Source organism: Alligator sinensis, unplaced genomic scaffold, assembly GCF_000455745.1.
Source record: "Alligator sinensis unplaced genomic scaffold, ASM45574v1 scaffold907_1, whole genome shotgun sequence".
In the NCBI taxonomy this organism is placed as follows: Eukaryota; Metazoa; Chordata; order Crocodylia; family Alligatoridae; genus Alligator; species Alligator sinensis.
In genome coordinates this window covers 337,758-358,908 of record NW_005841925.1, presented here as the reverse complement: position 1 = coordinate 358,908, position 21,151 = coordinate 337,758, and the positions used below count along the sequence as shown (strand labels likewise).

Here is a 21,151-nt window from a genome sequence, read left to right as displayed (position 1 = left end):
CATTCCTGCAGCCTTAACTTCACTTCCACTACATTTTTTCCATTATAAACCCCTGTTTGATACAGTTAACGAAGCCAGTTGCCTCAATAATGGCCTGCAGAAATGATTTCCAAAAGTTTATACTAATGGTTCTTAACCTTTTTAAACTCAAGGCATCCCTCATTAGGCTCAAGGCATCCCTCAAAAAACACCAATTCTTCACTTTCACTCATTTTTTGACTATGGAAAAATAGAGCAATTCTTTTTGTTGCAAAGAACTCAGAAGGACCACAACAAGGCACAATGTTTTTGACACTATGGATTCCTCTTTGAAATCTCTGGGTTTATCTTGTGAATTGTGTGCAGGCATTTGTGCATCCAACAGTGCTAATATTGTGTGGTACCCTTAAAAGGATCTCATGGCACCCTAGGATGTCATGTCATCTTGGCTGAGAATCACTGGGTGCTTATACATGAGCCAGGAGGCTGCTGCGACACACTGTAATTACAATGCATTGGACCAGACTCAATTAATCATGATAATTACTGCGCTCCAGCCAGCCTTCGCATCTTGTGCATCAGTGTCCCCATACTCAATATGGTGGCAGGGAGACTTTAACTAAAGCTTGTTCTCTCGGAGCCGCTCTAATTAAAACATCCCCCCCCCTGAGCATGTGTATAATAGTTTGGATACATAGTTCTTTTAGGAACATGAACAGTTGCTGCATCCTTCCCATATGCTGTTTGAAACTGGTGGAGATGGAAGCACTTCATCTTCCATCCAGCAGGGAGAATTGCAACTCATATCATTTGCAAAAGATGTCTCTGACAGACTGGAGTCTATTTAGAGATACTTACCGCTGGTATGATACTCAGCTGCGTTACTGTCCATGGCCAATAGCCTCAGCTAGAGGGCTGCCTGAAACACAAAACAGAAATAGTCAGGAAAGCAGGCACATGGGAAACCTTTTTCTTTACTGAACACACACAGGAGATGAGAAAGATTATCTTGTGACAAGCACGGCTGAGCAGAGAAAGAAACTCCAGTCTGGCAGATAGGAAGACGTGTCTTATTGACATTATTTAAGGAGCTAAAGATTGCTGTACATTAGTTGTCACGTATGCACCTGGGCAATGCCAGGACCCCAGGATCCCAAGGTGAGGGTAGGGGATTGAACCTGGGCCAGGGGACGGGGCAGCTGTCTCCCACCAGTCACTGAATTTAGGTTCCCTCTCATGTTGCAAATGTGATTAGCATGACCAGGTGAGAGCAGTGCAAATCCAGGGGCAGGGATCTGCCAGGGAGGGTTGTGGATGCATATGGAAGAGCGCTGGTGTCCATTAGGGTGGTGCACTTAGAGGGGAAAATGTCATTTGGTACACCCTCCCCTCAGTCAGGCAGCACTATCCTGCTGCCATGTCTGTAAGGGACTGGGGAAAGGACTCTGTGGAGGGGGGAAGATGTGAGAGGACAGGCCGGACCAGCCCAGGCTGACTAGCACAACAAGAGTTTTTCCAATTTTACCAGCTCAGCTGAGTGACACCTTCTTTAGGTGCCCAGGGTAGGAGGCTATACCAAAAACAGGACAGAGCTCTGAAGCACAGCACCAGGCCCTGCCAACAGAGACACTAGTGTGGCCTGATTGTAGGGACACGCAGCACCTTGAATGAGCTTCCTATAATCCAATGCTGGAGTCCAGCACCGCCAAAATTTCCAGGGGGTGGGAAGGCAAGCCTACACTGAGATCTGCATGCTGGGCTAAACCAAGGCTTTGTAAAGGAGTCCTACAGTCTAGGATGCTCTGGACCTAAAACTGGATTCCTCTTGAATACATGCCAGGGGTGGTAGGGGAGGGAAAGGGTATGAGGCAACTGAAGGTGCCAGGTCTGTAAACTGTAATTAGGTTGGTGATCCTCTCCAACACAGCATCAGATGAAGTGAACTCGAGTAAACAACATCTTGTGCTCTGTCTCTCTCATTTAGCCTATAAGGTATTTACTAGGGCTGTGCGAAATTTCACCGGCAGTTTAGTTTTGACACTGTTTCGACTTGTTTTGAGTTTGAAACAGCAAAATCAAAACGAAACAGAGAGCTTCGAAACGGCCTCAAAACGAAACGAGGCAAGTCGAAACATTTTGAAAATTTGAAACGTTTTGAGTTTCGAAGCTCAAGCTGGGCTTGCCCACAGGGAAACAGAAAGTAAAGTAAGAAAAGGGAAGGGGGAAGAGGGGCAAAGCGATGGGGGGAAGGAGTGCTCTCATTATTGACTGTGTAGCTGGCCAGTGACTGTCATCCTTCCCTGAGGTCTCTTCCAATCCAGTGCTCTGGGGGAGGGATGGGAAAACTGCAAAGAAGGCAGCACTGTTTGAACTGCCCTGCTTTCTGCCTTGGTGTCAGTTGAGTGAGGGCAGCTTAACACACACACAGTGTCACCCACCCATATCATGAGTTTTGCCTGGCAGCAGCTAGAGGTGCAGGGCCCCAGAACCCAGAAGCCCCGTACTGATCTCCTTGACAGCTGGCAGGTATTGTGGCCTCAGCAGGGGCTAGCAGGCCTGCAGCTTTCACCCTGCTGCACCTTAACACACACACTGTCATCCATGTCATGAGTTTTGCTTGTCAGCAGCTTGAGGTACAGTTTCCCCAAAACCCCTGCACCTATCTCCTTGAAACTTGGCAGGCTTCATGGCCTCAGAGGGGGCTAGCATGCCTGCAATTTTGACCCCACTGTGGCTTAACACATACACATGACATGAGTTTTTTGTTTTGAAGACTTTGAGGTGCAGTTTCCCTAAAACCCCTGCACCTATATCTCCTTGAAACTTGGCAGGTTTCATGCCCTCAGAAGGGGCTACCATCCCTCCAAGTTTCATCCAAATCAGGCCAGAAATGACAAAGTTATAGGCTGTTTGAACTTCCCCATTATAGCCTATGGGCGAAACGTCAAAACAGCATCAAAACAGTGAAACTGTTTTGATGAAACTAAACAGAACAGCAGTTTAGAATCAAAATGAAACACTGCTCTGTCAAAACGCAAGTCAAAACTGAACGGTTTCGCACAGCCCTAATATTTACCCTGCCTTCTGACTTCAAATTAACACACTAACTCCCACTCTTGAGTCTCTCAGTCCTAGCAGCTGCTATTACTCCACCATATGGGCTTAGGTTCAAATTCTTCTCATTTGCACACACTCTGCAGCCCTTATCCAGACAACTGGACGCTTTTCTGGCTGATGTATCGAAAACTGTGTTTTCCACTTATTACATGATGGCTTGTAAATCCAGTGGAGCACAGAGGTGATTGACTGTAGAATTAGTCAATGTTTTGGGGTGGGGTTTGGGGGTGTTTTTTTTTGTCAGAGATTTTTTTTTTCAACCTCTCAGGGAAAAAAAAAGGGTTTTCAACTTTAATGCAAAGAAAATTAATTTTGGCTTAAGATGTTTGTGTTTTAAACAGGAAAATCCCAAAGCAACAAATTCTCAGTGCTCTTGCTTTGGTGGCAACCACCCCCCCTCATTTTTTTTCACCTGAGAGCAGGTTATGCTTTCCAACAGAATACATTTTTAACAATTCTTTTGGCTGGCATAAAAACATTGGCTCTTTCCCTCATATTTCATGAAACATGTTGTTCTTTTTTTTTTTTTTTTGAGTAGCTCTGAATATTCATAGAGGGCCTCCAGTATCCAGAACTCCATATAGTTCTTATATTGCCCCTATTATCTCTGTAAGGGACTCCTCCCACTTCCAATCATCCCAAGGACTCCTGGACTAACAAATGTACCAGATCAGAATACCAGGCTTTTCTTCCCGACTGACAGCTGCCCTGGAGAGGGTCTGCCCTCAGCGTGGAACAGAGACTCTGCCTAGGTCTCGTCTCCTCTGTGTTCTCCTCTTTGTGATGCCACACACTGGCCCACATATGCACAGCTGAGATTTGGCCCGAGTCCTCATCTGCTCTCCTACTGCTCTGCTCAGCTTCACAAGGGCTAGGCGCTAGGGCTGTGCAAAGCTTCAGTCCCCAGTTCAATTCAGTGGAGATTCGGCCTGTTTCGGTGGCCAAATCTCCAAATCAAACCAGAGGACCCTTTAATCTCTCCGAATTGAATCAGCACCCTCCAAATCGATTTGGATAGATTCAGCGATTTGGACATAGACACAACTTTAAATGTTTTTTCTACATACCTCTAGGTAGTAGGCGGCTCATGACCGCTGTGATGCTGGGGTGCATGGAGTGTCCCACAGAAGTGCAGGGGGCTCCCCAGTGCGCTCAGCAGCAGACCCGGAAGTGGACCAGAAGCACTTCTGGTCCACTTCCAGGTCCGCTGTGGAGTGCATTGCCCCCCCCCCCCCCCCCCCAGTGCCACCCCAGTTCGGCGACTGGTGCCTTCTGGATTTGGGGGCCCCTGGGGTCCCCCCGCAGCCAATTGCTGAAGGTTGGAGTTTGAGGGTGGAAGACTGGAAGTGAGAAGAGCCACACAGAGTAGCTTGAAAGTTTATCTATCCCTCAGGCCCCCTGGGGCCTCTATTTTAACCTCCCCTTTCCAACTTTGTCTCTTGTGCCACTGCCTACACATCCTGTGCTCTGCCAGCAATGCCAGCCTGATGCCCCACTTGTTTGTTCCTTTTACAAACATTGGCACGTCCTTTCTCCACCATCCCCAAGCTGTCCCACCAAACCAACACCCTCCTGTTCACCTTTACTCCACTGACTCTACTGTGTGGGAGGTAGGATAAGGTGATCCTGTGGATCAGGCCATAGGCGGGTTAATGCATGGGTCAGCTAGGCCCAGGCCCAAGGGCCCCTGGATGCCTGGGGGTGGGTACAGGGGGGTGGAGGGGAAACTTGGTGAGGACGAAACTGGTGGCTGGGCCAGGTATGTGCAATGTGATGGGCTGTGGCTGCTGGGTACTGGATGGGGCACTGGGTGCAACCGCCCTGGAGCCCTGGGAGTAGCCAGAGCCACTGGCAGCAGGAAGCGGAGCAGGGTGCAATGTGTGGCTGGGACCTGTCAGCAGTGGGGCAGCCCCAGCACAGCCAGGTCCCAGATTGACCCGGCTGTGATCCTGTACATTTGCTGGGTACTGCTGGACCCAGACAGAGCCGCAGCAGGGCAAGGGGCCACCCCTGGAGCTCAGTGCATGTCACATGCACCCAGAGGGCAGTGGCTCTGCATGCCCAGTGCTGCTCAGCCATGGGGTGATGTTGTGCAGGGTCCTGCGCAACCGGCTCCAGCTCCAGCATGGAGCTGCAGGTGGGGGCAATCATGGCTCCTGACCCGGGCTTAGGAGGCAGCACATCCTGCTCTGGCTGCTGCTCCCGCTGCGTCAGCTGGGGACAGAGCCCACGGCTGTGGAGCAGGATGTGGGTCAGGCCAGGGGGCCCTGCCATGCCATGCATATGCCATATTTCTCCGCGGCACTCCCTACTGTAATTCAGAGGCAGTATAAGTACATGGAAGATCTCCAATGACTCCTTTTGTGGAGCCTACACCCATTGAGCCAACAACACTCCTGTGCTCTGCTCTCCTTGAAAAAAGAAAGTATTGGACCTAATCTTCCAAGTGCACATACCTATAGCAAGTAGCTGTGCGACCAATAAGTTGCCCTGTTCCCTCTCAAGCTGTATGTTTCCATACATGTTGTGCCAAGTTCAAAATAGAGACTATAAGATATCCGTGGCAAGGGACTACCTTTTATTACAAGGGTACAGCACCTGCCACAGTACAGGCTCTGGTCTTTTTTGATGCCTCTGAGAAGTGCTGTAACTCCATTACTACATAGCCATAAGACTGGGTTCCTCCCTGTGGACAGAGAGTGATAGAAGCCCTCAGTTTTCTCCCAATGGGTTAGCACAATTTGGTGATACAAAGCAGGACTGAAATCATCACACTAACTGATATTGTATCCGAGCCGCAGTAGAAGCTTGAGAGGCAAGTGAGGCAATAAGAGCTTGGAGGCTGGATATTTCATAGGGTGGTTGCATGAGGCTGAAGGGGGATGAGATCTGTGAGTTTGGGTGCCAGGGACACTTGGGTTCTACTCCCTGATCTACTGCAGACTTGGGCCAGGCAGTTACCTTCTCTGTGCCTCAGGTCTCTGTGAAGATAGCTTTTCTATTTTCCCCTACTTTTTACTCCCCTTGCCCCGTTTTCCAATCTATTTAAGCATACATGGCTCCTGCACTGTTCAGCTCTCTCTTCCTGCATCTCCTATTTCACTCTCATTTTGGCTGTCTAGATGGTTCTATTCTGGACAATATATGACTTGCTACTCAGTAGGGGATCATCCTTATTTCCAAGTCATTACAAAATATAGATTATGCCATCTCTAGCAAACAGATTCTTGCAGCAAGAGCTATTTACCCCACCAGCAGAACTTTTCCTGCCATAGGTAGCTTGCTGGACAAGGAGACTGCTGCATCTAGGGAGAACTTGCACAATGATACATAATCACAACTCTGCACTTACCATATTATTCCAGTTACAAGTCAACCCTTCATACCATTTGACTCCACATTTTCAGGCTCAGCTATAGGAACAGTAACTCCCCCCCCCCGGAGTATAAGTTGATAAGTGATAACTAAACAGATGCATTGCCGCTGTTCTTACAGAACCCCACCAGGGAGTCGAATGGCCAAGAACACTAAGCATACTAAAATAAAAGCTGCACTGAAAAAGATTTCAACTCAGTATTTTTTACTGCATGCACAAAAGTACTGCAAGTCAAGGCTACTGGGCCCAGTGGTAGGTTGATCCCACTTAGAGTGGAGCGAGTGAGATTTTTATGCTTTTTTTTAAATTTTTTTTTAGGAGGAAACAAAGGTAGGCTTATAATCAGAACAATACAATATTTTTAAGAAGCTTTATCCAATACAGGTGAAAAGTCCTTATCAAAACACCTGAGTTAGTAAAAAGGCTGGTGCAGCTCGCTGGAAGATGCCAACAAACAAAAGGACTGAATCCGATCCCATCCTGCTAAAGTGCCTGAAAAAATGCTTATGCAAGAGGTGGGTTCCCCCCACCCCCCAGCCTCATAGTTTTTTGTGACTTAGTTTTAAGGCCGAGATGAAGGTGCGTTATCAAATTCATGACTTGGACAGGATGGAATGGAATCACACTTGGGCACTTAATAGGTTAAGTAGGATCTGGCCCTAAACCTCAAACCTCTTTCAGTTCATGAATGTTTCCTTAAACCCTTTCCTCAAGAAGGCTAACTCCATGACCCTCCAGAAATCAGCCTACAGGCCCCTAAAGTAATAGTCACAAACTAGGCAAGTTGAAGTACTCAGTGGGCACATCTGTTAATGTGCAGCAATAAACTCTGGCGCATATCAGGTATGCTCCTGGGTGCCATGTTTGGATGTGCACCCAGCACCGCAGTACGTTGAGCTGGGTCAGAGCAGCCCCAGCTGGTAGGGGGCCTGGGGTGGGGGGTAGCCTGCCAACTCGGGGCTGCTCTGCCCAGCTCAACATGCCACAGAGGGGCTGACTGGTGCACAAGGGTACTCCAGCGCGGAGGCTAGCCGGCAGGCAGCCCCTGCACTGAAGCACCCTCATGCCCCAGCCATCTCCGTCAGTGCCTACACATGGATTGCTGCAGAATAAAAAAAACTCCGCTGTAGGACAGTACTTGTGTTTACAAGTACTAACCTGTGGCGGAGTTAATTAGTTTACTCTGTCCTTATAGCACTGCATATGTAGACACTGAGAGGTTTACTGCAGAGTAAATTAAGCAACTCCACAGTAAATGTATGGTGTAGATGTGCCCAGTATCTCTCCCAATCAGACTCCAAGTACCTGAGAACACAGAGACTAGAGGACTGATTTCTGGGTCCACATCTAGGATCCTGCTGCTTCTTCATCCTCCCTGCAAAGCTCCTTAGTAGGCCCCCTCTGCAGCATTGTCAGTGAACATCATTAGTGACAAGAATTCATCTATGGGGGAAGATAACAGCATTCTTCCATTCTGTGCTGCCCCATGACAAAATGAGGAAAGTGCATTTCTGCTGCTGGCTGGGCTGTCCTGACCTCCTCAGTCTCAGACAGCCCTTTGGAACAAAATGCTGACAGCTAAAGGCATGCTCATAGTACAGCTACTGGGCTTTGGTTTTCTCAACTGTACTTTCAGCTTGGGGAGCAACTTCCAAAATACAAAGCAATCAAGTCAAGTCATCTGCAAAGCAGGCAATGGAAGAGATGCCCTTCTCTAAAACATGAAGCAAAGCAGGGTGCCCGATAACTGTTCGTGGCCAGTAGGCAGTTTAGGTTGCGATGGCATCACTAGTGCCTAAAGAAAATATGGCCAGGTTAAGTCTGGGGTGTCATTGCAGGGAATGTGAGGCCCTGCCCTCTTTGCCAAAAGACTTATGTAATCAGCTGCATGCACTCCTCTGCTGAGCAAAGTAGGAGGTCTGTGTATGGAGGACAAATATACACCAGAGATTTCACTGAGACTATGCAAAACTCATTTCACTTATGTCCTCTATATGCAAAAGCTTATCTAAGCCTGAACCAGCTGGCATGGTTGGGATAATAAAAGATGTTCCCCACAAAAATTCTTACCTCCAATATGTTAGTTGGCATTTAGCTATAATTCAAAGTTAACATATGAATGCCACAAGTCTGGCTGGCAGGGGAGAGGGGGTGGATTTTCCATTGAAACTTTTTTTGGCTGAAAAACTATTTTCTTTTGAAACGATATTTGCCTTTCCTTCAAAAATTGTCTTTTTTTTCTCCTCCCAAAGAAGTTTGCCCAGAAAAACTTGACATTTCTGGCAAAAAAACCCAAAACAAACAAACCCTATTCCTGACCTGCCCCTCCCTCCCCTCCATGACCTTTTTTCAAGTAATTGCATTTTCCATTTTTTCAAGTCAAATCATTGCACTGAAAACATTCATCCAAACAGCTGAAACTGAGAGGCTAGCAAGTCACACAAATTTCCAGTGCACCTCTGGAAGGACACAGGAAAACAATTTTAAAACAAGAAAAATAATAACAACTGTAAAGCAAGATCATACATTAATAACAATAAAATAAAATAAATAATGATCATAAAAATAATATTGGACTTAAGTGAGCAGGCTAATTATAAGGGGAGGAAGAGAAAAAAAGAGGGGGAAAGAGAACAAATGCATGCACATGTGTACTTGTGGGGGATCTGAGCCTTTTAAATTAATCAAATCCTTTTCCTCGCAGCCACTTTACCCAGTTGCCTTTCCACCTCCCAGATCTCCTTTTCAAATCCCTCCTCTTGAAACAGAGTCTGAGATTACAGCAGAGAGAAGTCTGCAGGGCCACCTACCGCTCCCTTTCCTGCAGCGTAGGCAGGATTGTCCTTACTGAATAGGCAGCCTGAAGATTGAAGGGCCAAAGCTCCCCCGGCACAAGCAGCTTTGCTGATTTACAGCAGCTGAAGACCCAGCCTGCTCCAGATTTTAATAGCGGTGATTCTATTTCAAGTAAGAGGCACTTTGGGCCTATTCCTCGCAGGACATTGGTTCTGCTTGACTTTGGGCCTGGATGCTGCAGGGAGAAGGTCTCCTCTGGGGCGTTGCTGGTGGGGAAGGAGGTATTGTTATAGCTCCTAGTGCCGCCCCACCAGGCCCATCATTTAATCCCAACAATTTGTGTCACCAGCAGTTTCAATAAAGTGACATCTGAGCCAGCGGAGGCAGATGAAAATCTAATGGAGACGAGGCAGTTGGAGCCGCATCATCGCTAGTTTTCTTTATGAGCTGCTGTACAGTGTGGAGCCAGGGAAGTTACAGTCTGCTTGCAGGGGAGGAACAGAGGCCTGGGATGTGATATAGCAACCAGCTCAGCTTCTTATTTATCCTGCTCCTGTGCCCCTGGCGTGCGGGTCTAGCCCTCAGCACACCGTCAAGGTGTATTTATATTGCTGCAGTGCCTAGAAAGCCCACTTGTGCCCAAGGACCTTGGTGTGCTAGGTGCTGTACAAACACAGAACAGAGAGATCGGTATGCCTCAGAGCTGACCATCTCAGATACACAGATACACTCACCTGCCTGATGGGCCATCACTGAACATTCGCTCCATCTGGCAACCCACACATCCATTCCTTCCAACCCCTACCTCCCAGATGCCAGCATGCTCCCTAGACCCTTCCAACACAGAAGAGTAGGGCTGGAAGGGACCCTGCCTTGGTCACCAAGTCCAGCCCCCTGCATTCACAGGCAGTTATATAATCATAGGTGGTGGGAGAAAATATTATTGGGGGGAGTAAAACTTAAAAGATATTTCTACTGTGCTGCTTTTGTGTGCAGCAGGTGGTGCAGGGCAAGCCCGTCTGACCCCTGCCCCTCCCTTCTGCAGGGACATGCAGGGCCAGCATGCACTGGTGCTGCAGGCGGCGGCACAGGAACACGGTGCTGTGGTGGTGGGGTGTGGCGGTGGCACTGGAGCAGCGGAGCTACGTGGAGCTGAGTGCACATGGGGCATTGGCTTGGCTGCATGCTGAGTGGTGCTGGTCGCTTCAGGACGGCGGTGCCATGGTGCTGCTGCTGTTGCTGGTCACTGCAAAATTAGTTTGGGGGACTAAGCCCTGCTAGCCCAGGCCTTCCACTGACTATGCATATAATAGACATGAAATTCAAAAGAGTTTACAGGAAGATCCATTCCACACACACCCAGCCTATACTACAAGCCATATAATCCCATTACACACTTCTGACCTTAAGTATAAGAGACCCAAAACATCAAAAATTAGTGTACTGCAGGAAGAGAACAGGAGCCACCTCCCAGTTTTCTATCCCCTTTTCCAGAACCTATCACCCCACACCCACCACCACCATAGGGTCTCTCTGTGCCCTAGGAGGGACCCACTCAGTTACTGCTCCTCATTTTTCCCCACCTGCAACATGAAAAAAACCTTACACACCACTGGCTCATCCAGCTACACATTTTCCTTGTGTTTGCCACCTCCAGATGACACTGGTGGAATTGAAATTCACACCACATAGCTAAAGGAGCCAGGGCTGTGAGTGCTGTCCTTTACACACAGGTACTTGAGGACACAGCAGTAAGGGCCATGAAAATGGCAGGAGAATAAAGGAAGGATAGGGGCAAGGAGGAATGGCCTTGTTCTTCGCCACAGTTGGTCAAAAGGATGTCCTAGGGCTTGTTCTCTGGCTTGTTCCCACTCCTTCCTACCTAGGACAGAAAGCAGATTTCAGCTAGAAGCCTCCCTTTGGTTACAGCTTTGCAAAACACCACCAGCATCTTGTCCATGGCTGCACTGGGATTTCTCACTGCTCCACATACATAGTGCAACCAAAATACCTTCTAATAAAGACCATGAAGAGGGTGTCAGCACAGGAAACACAGGGCCAGATTCTTAGTCACTGTAATGGAGAGGAGCTGATTGATTCCCAAGCTGTAGGATCGGAAAGCTGTGGTTGAACTGTGAGCATATAATCATCTGACTGACAAAGGGAACCTTTTGAAGCTCCATGCAATACAGCAAGCTGCTACCTTCCTTTGATGTGCATTTATTAGTTGCTTGCTAGTGGTGTGCTTGTCCCTTTAATGATTGTTAGGGTAAGACAGGCCCACAGCAGTGATTTCCAAGATCACAGAGACAGAAGCAGGCAGACAGGATGAGATGGGAGGCAAGAGGAAGCTCTGTGTGATTCAGTGCTCTGGCCAGTTAGCTCTGAATTGATTGGAATGTCCTATTGATTTCAGGTTTAATGGGGATGGCTCCTAGATTAAAATAACATGAGACACATAGTGCAAAGGGGCAGCTGAGAGGCAGCATTGGACATGAAGCTAATTTAGAAACTGAAATGAGATGGCTCAAGTCCTTCTCCTCTGATAAGGGAAGTCCCTTCTCCCATGCTCCCACCTTTCCCACTGTCAGAGGTCACATGTTGTATAGTCTACTTCACAGATGAAACAAGTTTGGTCTTCTTGTGAAAGCCACTGTGCTCTAGAGCAGCAGTCAGCAGCCTTCTGAGGCTGTGGACTAGAAAAACCCAGGTCTGGTCAGACACAAGAAGGTGGGTGATAGGGCCCAGTTGCTCTGGCATGGAGAAGACACCCAAGCCAGCACTTCTCCCCGTGGTGGCAGGGGAAAGCAACTGCTACCATAGCCCCATTGCCAAATATTTCTGAAGCCCCATATCTGTGAGCCAGATTAAATGGTTCTGTGGGCTTGATCAGGCTGTAGGACATATCTTGCCAACACCTGGTGTAGAGCAATGGGCATTCTGCAGGGGAGAACATTTGAGCTGCCCAAACCCTTCTAAAGAAAACCAGGAAAAACCATAAATCCAAAGTAAAACCCAGGGCAGGACCTGTGCCAGCCTAATTTAACCTATCTCAACACGAAGCTCAGTGAACCAAAGCAAACAATTTCCATCCAGCTTTGGAGAGCCTATTCTACTTGGAAAGCTGTTATACAAGGGGACCTATACCCCTTCAGACTACTGTTGTTAACGAGGTGTCTCCTTTAGCTGAGGTGGTAGAGGCCTGAGATTTTGAAGAAGGTGGGTCCAGATTCTGCCCCAGCTGATGCCAACAAGGTGTGCGAGGACATGGAATTGTCAATGAAGCCTAGGAAGGGAACTGGAGGAAGGGAGTCATAGGGCAGTTATAGTGAGGGGACGGGCAGCACAACACTGGGTTAACCAGGTTCAAAAAGAGATTGGACAAATCCATGCAGGATAGGCCCGGCCCATCACAGGCATTAAACATGACAGATGTACAACCTCCAAATGAGGACTTCCTTGGCCTCTGAATGCTGAAGGCTGTAAGGGGAGAAGGACATGGGACACCTCTATCTGGACAGGTCCTCTTTCAATACTCTTTCCTTTGCCCTCCACACACTGCTGCTGAGAGGTGAAATACTAGGTAAGGTGGACCCGCTACCTGACCCACTATGGTATTTCTTAATCCCAACACAACGGGGAGCCTGTAGGTCATCATAGAGGTGCACCAGGGTCTTGGAAAGTCGTCTTCTTAGCAGGAGCACTGCAGATCAGGATGGAGGTACACTGACACAATGCTCTTCAAGAAGCTACCTCTTGCAGAAAGCTTACATTGATGAAGAAGTTCAACATCACCTGAAATGTGCAAGTGCAGCTTGCGGACAACTGAGGAAACAGGTGTTCAAAGATTGTGGCATCAGATCCAAAACCAAGTTCATGGTTTATCAGGCAGTTGTGATCCCCACCTTACTATATGGAGCTGAGATGTGGACAACATACAGAAGACACCTCAAGTCACTGGAAAAGTACCATCAATGCTGCCTGCAAAAGATCCTTTGAATCCAGTGGGAAGACAGACACACCAACATTAGCATCCTCTCACAAGCAAAAACCATGAGCATCAAGGAGATGACCATCTAACATCAACTTGCCTGGGCCAGCCACATCATCCAGATGTCTGACTTCAAACTCCTGAAGCAAATGTTATTCTCCTAGGTCAGTCAAGGCATGTGCTCAAGAGGAGGGCAGAGAAAGTACCCCAAAGCAGGGCAGAAAAAACACCTCAACTTGAAAAAAAAATGCAACATCAACATTAACTTGTGGGAGACTATCACCCAGGACTGCCCCAAATGGAGGAAGAGTTTGCTGCAAGAATCGGAGTACTTTGAAACCTTATGAAGACAACAAGAGATGGAAAAGTGGGAGCGGAAGAAATAGCATGCTGTGGACCAAGTCAAGAATCCGGAGCCACCCTCCCCACATAGAAACACATGTCTGAGTTGCAAAAGAGTCTGTTGATCCCAGATAAGCCTTATCAACCATCTTTGGACACACAGATAAGACATTCATGGAAGACAATCATCCTTGACTGTGAGGGATTGCCAGAGAAGAAGACATGGACACAGCTGGGTGGTGGGTATTGTCCTAGGCCTTGCTCTCACCACTGCTTTTTATCCATCTGTGCTAAATTCACTGTTAGCATTTCAGAGGAAAACATGGCTGCTTGACAACATTACCAGTGTAGTTCAGGTCCTACATGCACCCATGATCATGCACTTCTCATAAACATCAGGGAGCTCACATTATGTCCCAGAGACAGATTTCAAGCAAACAAGGCATGGTCGAGTATGAGGCTATCCTACTAACTCTTATCACACTCTTATCACAGCGAGCTGCTGAGGTTTACCAGGTAGGCCCATGATGTGAATTACTAACTCTTATCACACTGCTGGTGCTGAGCTGTGGTAAGTTCCAATGCAAGGTGTTTTTAGAGGGTTTTTCCCCCCCACAGAAGGTGCTTTGCAGTCAGGCCAGGAGGACAGCTGAGAATCAAGCACTCTGGGCCTGCTTAATGAACACGATTATTATTATTTCTATTATGGCAATGACTAGAGGTCTCCACTGAAATTAAGTCCCCATTATGTCAGGTGCTGTACGAATCCAGAGCATGGGACTGTCCCCAAGACAAAAAGCTCAGTCACATAGCTCAGAGGATACTAACCTTCTGGAAACACCATGTGTCCTCTCTCCTTGACACAGCAGTAAGTGACTCACCTCTGGAGTGAAGGTGGAGCTATGCAAAGGGTTGGCTAGTTGAGGGACAGAGAGGTAGAAGGGAATCTCTCCTGATGGGCATCGTACCTCAGAAAATGCACAACACATTGGTGGGTTTCAAGAAGAAAATGAAGTGCTGCCATATTACAGCCAAAGCTGCTCAATAGACCAGCTGGAAGCATTGGAGGGAATCTTAAAGGAGAACACGTTCTCAGTTTGTCCAGCCCTGATCTGAAGACCCACATGTGACTGGAATGAGCAGCTATTCTGTGCAGAGAGGAGGCCCCCCTTGCTCCCTTGTCTGAACAGCATTCCCTCCTTCCAAAGGTGGGACCTGTCAGAGGAACCCTGATCTGGCTGGAAAGATTTCAGCAGGTGCACAAGGCACCCAGACTTGAAAGCAGCAGCCAGCCCTGCCCCACAAATGCAAAAGAGAGTTCCTCAGTCCCCAGGCTCTGAGTCCACCATCCCCCGCCCCCTGCATCCCAGAGGCTGGCCCCTTTCATTAGCAAGTCTCAGTAAAATGGATCTGCATTTCCTTCAGTCCAGCTGAAACGGTCCACCCTGCATGCATCCATGTGAGTGAGAGCCAACTTGCAGAGCCCCAGTATACGTGTACTACACATGCACACAAACCATATTCAGCATGCTCTGAAACACAGCACATCCACAGAGCCCAGTCTCATCCCCTTCATTCCAAGTGAGCAGCTCAAAAAAAAAAAAAAGGCCATCGAATTGCTTCTCTTGGCTTTTTTCTGTGGATTTCCAAGCACTGGGAAATCCCACCATCCCCTGTGATTCCCAGGCAAGGGGGCGTGCCCAGGCTAAGAGAGCATGCAGAGAGCAGTGTTGGACTCTGGCCATCCCCAGCTGTTGGGATGGCTCCTGTGGGGGCCACTGACCCACAGATAATTTACTGCAGCCTCGGGACCAGTCTAAATGGTCAGGGACTGAACCCGCCCCTCAGCCAGCCCTAGAGGGTAGGGAGAAAGCTGAGTCAAGCCGCTTTGCCTTGATCTCTACCCCATACAGGAATGAACCCAATGCATTTCCACACACAGTCAACCTTAATCTCTCCTCTCCGCATTCCTACAGCATTCACTGCCGTGGGACTGGATTCCCTCTGGAAAGCTACAATAACTGCCAAAGGGAATTCATTAGGCAGATAACAGCATCCCATCCCATGCTCAGATCCTGACTGCTTGGGAGGGTAAAAAACAAAAGCAGAGCTGAAGCTCTCTCACAGTCTCCCTTGGGAGCAGTAGCCGCATGATATTACCAGCCTGATCCGTGCAAACTAGCCAGGCAATACTGAGCTATCCAATCCTGTGTAACCTGGGAGTGTGCTGTTGTAGGAGTCGACTGTAGGCAATGCTCCACAGGAGAGGTCTGGCATCTGGTATTCATTTTTACCTCCCCTCCCATGCAACTCTATCAACAACCCCCTTCATCGCCTTACCTTCACTGCCTGGACCTCATGAAGGCGATTTGACAGAGATCAGAGTTGCTTTGTGCCCCATGGTGGTGGGTCTCCATGACCCCAGTACCTGGCAGCAGTGGCCTCTACATTGCCCCAAAGTAGAGTGAAAACTACACAAAAGGCTTAAAGGCAAGGAAAAGGCAGACACTACTACTTATGCCTGCCACAAAAGGAAAACCCCCTCCCCACTGCCCCGCAAGCCTCTCTTAGAGCAGTCATAGCATCAGAGAGCAGGGTGTCTCTGTGCCTCAGTGGTACACACAGCGTACGCTGGAAGCCAAAGCACTGAAACTGGACCGGCAAGGAGAAGCCTGCATCAGCTCTTGGGCTGGATAGCCTAACACTCTCAGGCTTTCCATGTCTTTGATACACCTCCAAGCAGATTCCTCTACTCAAAGCCATGAATGCCCCAGGAGTCAGCTCCTCACCCCATTTCCTGCCCTGGGGCTTCCTCTGCTCCAGTACCAGTCCCACACATGAAGCTCCGACATCCTAATGAGATTTTCAGGAGGAGGCTACCTTCAGCTTGGGAGGCACAGTGAGTCCCAAGGACATGCAGTCTGATGGGGGTCCCACACTTACAAGCCCCGCAGAACAGCAATAACACCAGGAAAGTTTCCATTGTTTTAGCTACCAGACCCCTCCACAACAAAGGGAAGCTTCTGAAGCTCTGGCTGCTCCTAGCCCTGGACAGTTGGGGGTGGTGGGAGGAAAGGAGGAGAGAGAGAAGCCAGCATGCAGCAGAACACATGCACCCCACGAGCAGCAGCCCCGGGGAAATGCCTGCCTTAGCAATCCTGACAGCTCCTGCCTGCTAAGGTGAATGGAGGCTGAGACTGACAGCGAGCGCTCCCATGGCACTTACCCAAGCCCAGAGTTTGGTGCAGCACTAATAACCTGCAAACTCTGCAGTTCAGGCCAGGCTCCTTACAAATCCAACCCCTGTGGCATATTCCCCCTGCAGCCCTCAGAAGCAAAGGGAGCCTTCAGTGGCTCCTGTAAATCAGCATCCTTGGTTGGTCCCCTCCCCAGCCCCCCTCCTTCTCCTCCGCTGCTCCTTCCAAGAGGAAAAGAATGAGCTGGCTGCAGGAATGGATTTTTCCAAGAGATTGTTTCCAGGTTGAAGAAGTGGAGCTCCCCTGCTCCCATCCACACGCACGCTGTGCTGCTGAGCCTCACTCGGTGCTGCTCTGAGATGCGTGGCAGTGCCCAACACTGCATTCATTCAAGCCCACCCCCTGACTGCAGGAGTCCCACCCCTGCAATGCTTGTGTCTTCAAGAAGTGAGTCCGGAGAGATCAGTTTCCCCCCTTCCCCCATCCTCCTCCTCCACCCCCTCTCCCCCTCCCCTAAGGAAGGGATTCCCCCCCCAGGGATCAAAAGGGATCAAAAGGAGGTTGCTGATCAAAACAAAAGCAAAGCAGGGCTGTGCAGGTGGCATGCTCCTTTCTTGCAGTTAAGACCTGGATTTTAGGTTTCCCAAAAGGTGGGGGTGCGGGAGGAATTGCCTTTAGCTGTGGGGGACACAGCAAGATCTTGTCCTCAGGCTGTGTACCTGTGCTTCCCCTCACCTCATCATTCAGGTCTCCATAGGCTAATAATTAAAGCCAGTCCCTACCCTGTTCCCCTCCAAATCTTCTTCTGCTGGGCTCTGGGTACCTGGATTTGAAATGGGGATGCCTCTCCTTTAGGTGCACAGTCTGACTCCAGATGGCACCCCCCATCCTAGACATATGAACCCATGTGCGGGCCAAAGGCTGGATTGAAGTTCTTGGGGGTGGAAGGCTTCCCATTTAGCCCAGCACAGTTGTTCCCTTCCTGTGCTGCTGCATCTCAACATCACTCACCCTTGCCCTGCAGGAGATGCCTTCTGGACTGACAGGACAGTTTAGCCTCCATGACTCATGCTGCACTCAGCCTTTCAGCTGAAGCACCAAGTTGTTCCAATGTGTTTTTCACAACAAAGAGACACAGTACCTAGGGTCAGGGCTGCAACCTCCAACATGGTGACATAGCTCAGTTGTGCTGGCCAGCACCCGTATCAGGCAGCAGAGCCTCATTCAGTCATTACTGATTCATACTGAACTTGAACTGTCCCAAATGCAGAAAGCTCCATAATCCATTCCCAGTCAGTCCTCAAGCCTTTCTCTCATGGTCAGAGGCATCTCTTCCACCATTTTCTAGCCTGCCATCATCTCTGAAATGTGAAATCAGAACACATTCTGCTCCTGAGCAGAGAAGAGCCTCATCTCAACACCACTACACCCCCAGTTTCACATATATCCAAGGTATTTATGAGAACCACAGTTATCTAAGTGCTCCACCATCATCTTTAAGAGACTAAAGTGCTATCATCCCCATGTTAGAGGTGGGTAAATCGAGGCAGAGAGCCTGCAAAACTTGGCCCAAGCTAATATACACAAGGTCCACGGTAGAATTGTGACTTGAAGCCAAGTTTCCTAAGTCTTAACCCAGCACCCAAGAGAAGAGACTATCCTTGGTGTCACTCTTCCAGATCTGGGCACAAATGGCAACGCTGCTCCACATCTACCCTGAATCTCAAGTATGTTCCTGAAAAGTCTGCCTCCCCCCGACTATGATTCCATCCACCCTTCCCTTCCTGATAAACCAGGCCTCTGAAATGTTGCTTATAGGGGGTCTTACACTTGCAAGGAAATGATTTCTCACGGGGATAAAAGTATGTGGGGAAAACACTGTGATAGTAAGAAAAAAGCTCTTAAACGTCAATGTATGGAAGATCCAGACTCAGCCTGGATCCCAATCTCCAAACTCTACCCAATCCTCAGTTAGCAGCTCAATAGTAAATTCCTCCAGCAGTTACTACTTGGCTCTTTTGTTCCTCTCCCACCCTCTAGGTTGAAGCCAGTTGAGTTGATTGCAATGAATCCTCTGTGATGGGTCTTTGTCCCCATTCCTGTGCTAGAATACTTGTTGGACTGTGTTTATTGCTGTTTTGTTAGCTTGCTCATTAGGGAAAATGATTGGGGAAACATTGCAGGGGAGGTTTTTGTTTGTCAGCACAGGTCTGTAGTATTTGCTGTGTGTCATGTGTTCAGGCATTTGCCTCACATGGTATTGTTCTGGATCCCTGACTGGCTGGCCATCAAACCCAAAGGGACACCCTTCTTTATCTGACACCTTCTTTATTTGTCATTTAAAGACTTGCTTGCAGACACAACAAAGAATGCTTTGGGCTGACCTTGGGGGCCCCCTCCTGGGAATGCTTTAACTATTGACTCACCTTCTTAATGCCAAAGAGTTTTGCAATCTGGGAATTTTCAGTCTGATGCAAAACTCAGTAAAGCCACTAACTCAGATGGAGATGTTGGAGTAGATCCTTCTGCAGTCCAGCAGAATGGGGTGTCAGGTATGATTTGCTAGAATGGCACATTGGGGTTGATTCAGCATTTTCAGCTCCACCTCGAATCCTTCTCCCCATCTCTGCCACCCCCACCAGCCCCATGCCTGGATAAAGGAACATGGATGACAATTCTGGCACCACTGGACTATAGTGAACACCTCCCAGACTCAGCACCTCTAGAAAGAAAGGACAGCAGCCCCCTCCCCAATACTGTTGAGCCAATGAACTTGCGGTGTTTTCTATGTCAGGCTTCGGGCACCATTGGATTTGGATCCCCTGAATGAAGGGGGATGTTTCTTATATGAGCAGCATTCCTGTGGGTAAAATTTGACAGTTCCATAACAACAGGCCATGGCAGACCATTTTGGTTTCTATCAAAGGCTTGGGAAGAATTTCTGCACTAGCTTCCCTATTTAGCAAGAAAAAAAACTGAAGCACAGAATAAGCAGAATGACTTGCGCAAGGTCACAGGTTGAACAGGAAAACAGGAAGAGAGTGACATAGGTTCTCTGGAGTCATTAGGATTTGAAAGGCATGGTTTAGACATGGACAGTGCTTTGGGCCAGGGGCCTAATCCAAAATCAGAAGAAGATTTTCATCTCAGCTGAAGGAGGAGCAGATGTTTCAGAGGTCTGAGTCCATGCTGCTTGGCACAGGTCTTTTCAAGGGGTCCAGCCATGCAAGTGAAAGACTGCAGGATGCATACTTTATGTAAATGCACACTGGGAAATCCCACTAACAAAAACCACTTCTTGACAGGAGTACTGCAGGCTGCTGAGAAATGGCAAGCAAAAGGATGCCCACTTAATCATAGTAAGAATGACCTGTGGTCATCATTGAGCCTGTGAAACCACAGACATAAGCCTATGGCATCACATAGGCACATGCAGCGGCTGCGCAAATCATACTAGAGAGCAGGGACCAAACTGCAGAGAAGTCTACCCTGCCTGTATCTTCTGACATGACTACATGCAACAAGAACCATTGCTAATAGACAGTGAGTGATGCAATGACACTGGATTTATGACTAATCCTTCCATGACTGGCTTCTTCCTGCCTTTGCCATTTGCTTCTTATTTCCCTTATGAATCAAACAGCCCTGGACTAGAGGCTTCCTCTCTTCTATTGATTTGTAGTTAAACAGCCCAAGGAGCCCAAATCATGCCATCATCTTGATAAGCACCCCTTGTTTCAGGGGCACCTGGCTAAACCCCTAGGGACAGAGGTAGGGCTGGAAGCCATGTCCAGCAGAGATCCCTTGAACTCTTACTATGCATTTTCTACTTCAGGAACAGCTTTGTGTTCTGAAAAAAGTATTTTATCTAACCAAGGGCGTACAGTACGTTGTTTAGGCTGGGGGAGATCGCTTGTTGCTTAGTTGTTTATAATTGCTGGCCTCGCTAGAGGAAAAGCTGTATCAACAAAGTTCCGGAGCTGGAAGGGGGGTTACTTGGGAGGGAGCTGGAAGGGGGGTTACTTGCTGGGCTTGCTACACATCTCATCACATCAGCAGGTTTAACCTGTTACGTAGCTATATAAGGCAGACGCCCACTGGGGTGGGTGTGCTTGCTTTGCGAACGATTGCCAAGCACCATTTTCTGCGCAGGAAATAAAGGTTAAGTTGGATCCTTCACCCCTGTGTGTTTATTGGCACAAGCGCACCGGGCACGAACTCACTGTCCTTTGGGGACAACAATTTCTGGCGACCACGAAGGGACCCTAGCTGACTGCCTTGCCCGGTCCACCTCTTCGGCTCCGGCAACAACTGTGGACGGCGCGAGGGCCAGGCGCCACCGACCTTATTCGT

The 21,151-nt window shown here is 48.6% G+C and overlaps 1 protein-coding gene across 1 annotated transcript in view; it reads right to left on the bottom strand.

The window, feature by feature from the left end:
• Positions 1 to 16,990, bottom strand: part of SYT12 (synaptotagmin 12) — a 68,042-nt gene extending 51,052 nt beyond the window's left edge. Inside the window, exons 1-2 of the mRNA XM_006019178.2 lie at positions 16,828 to 16,990; positions 838 to 898 (exon numbers count right to left, since the gene is read on the bottom strand). Of these exons, the coding sequence (XP_006019240.1) occupies positions 838 to 871 (34 nt within the window). The 5' untranslated portion in view covers positions 872 to 898; positions 16,828 to 16,990. The remainder of the gene's footprint in view (positions 1 to 837; positions 899 to 16,827) is intronic.
• Positions 16,991 to 21,151: the final 4,161 nt, after the last annotated feature.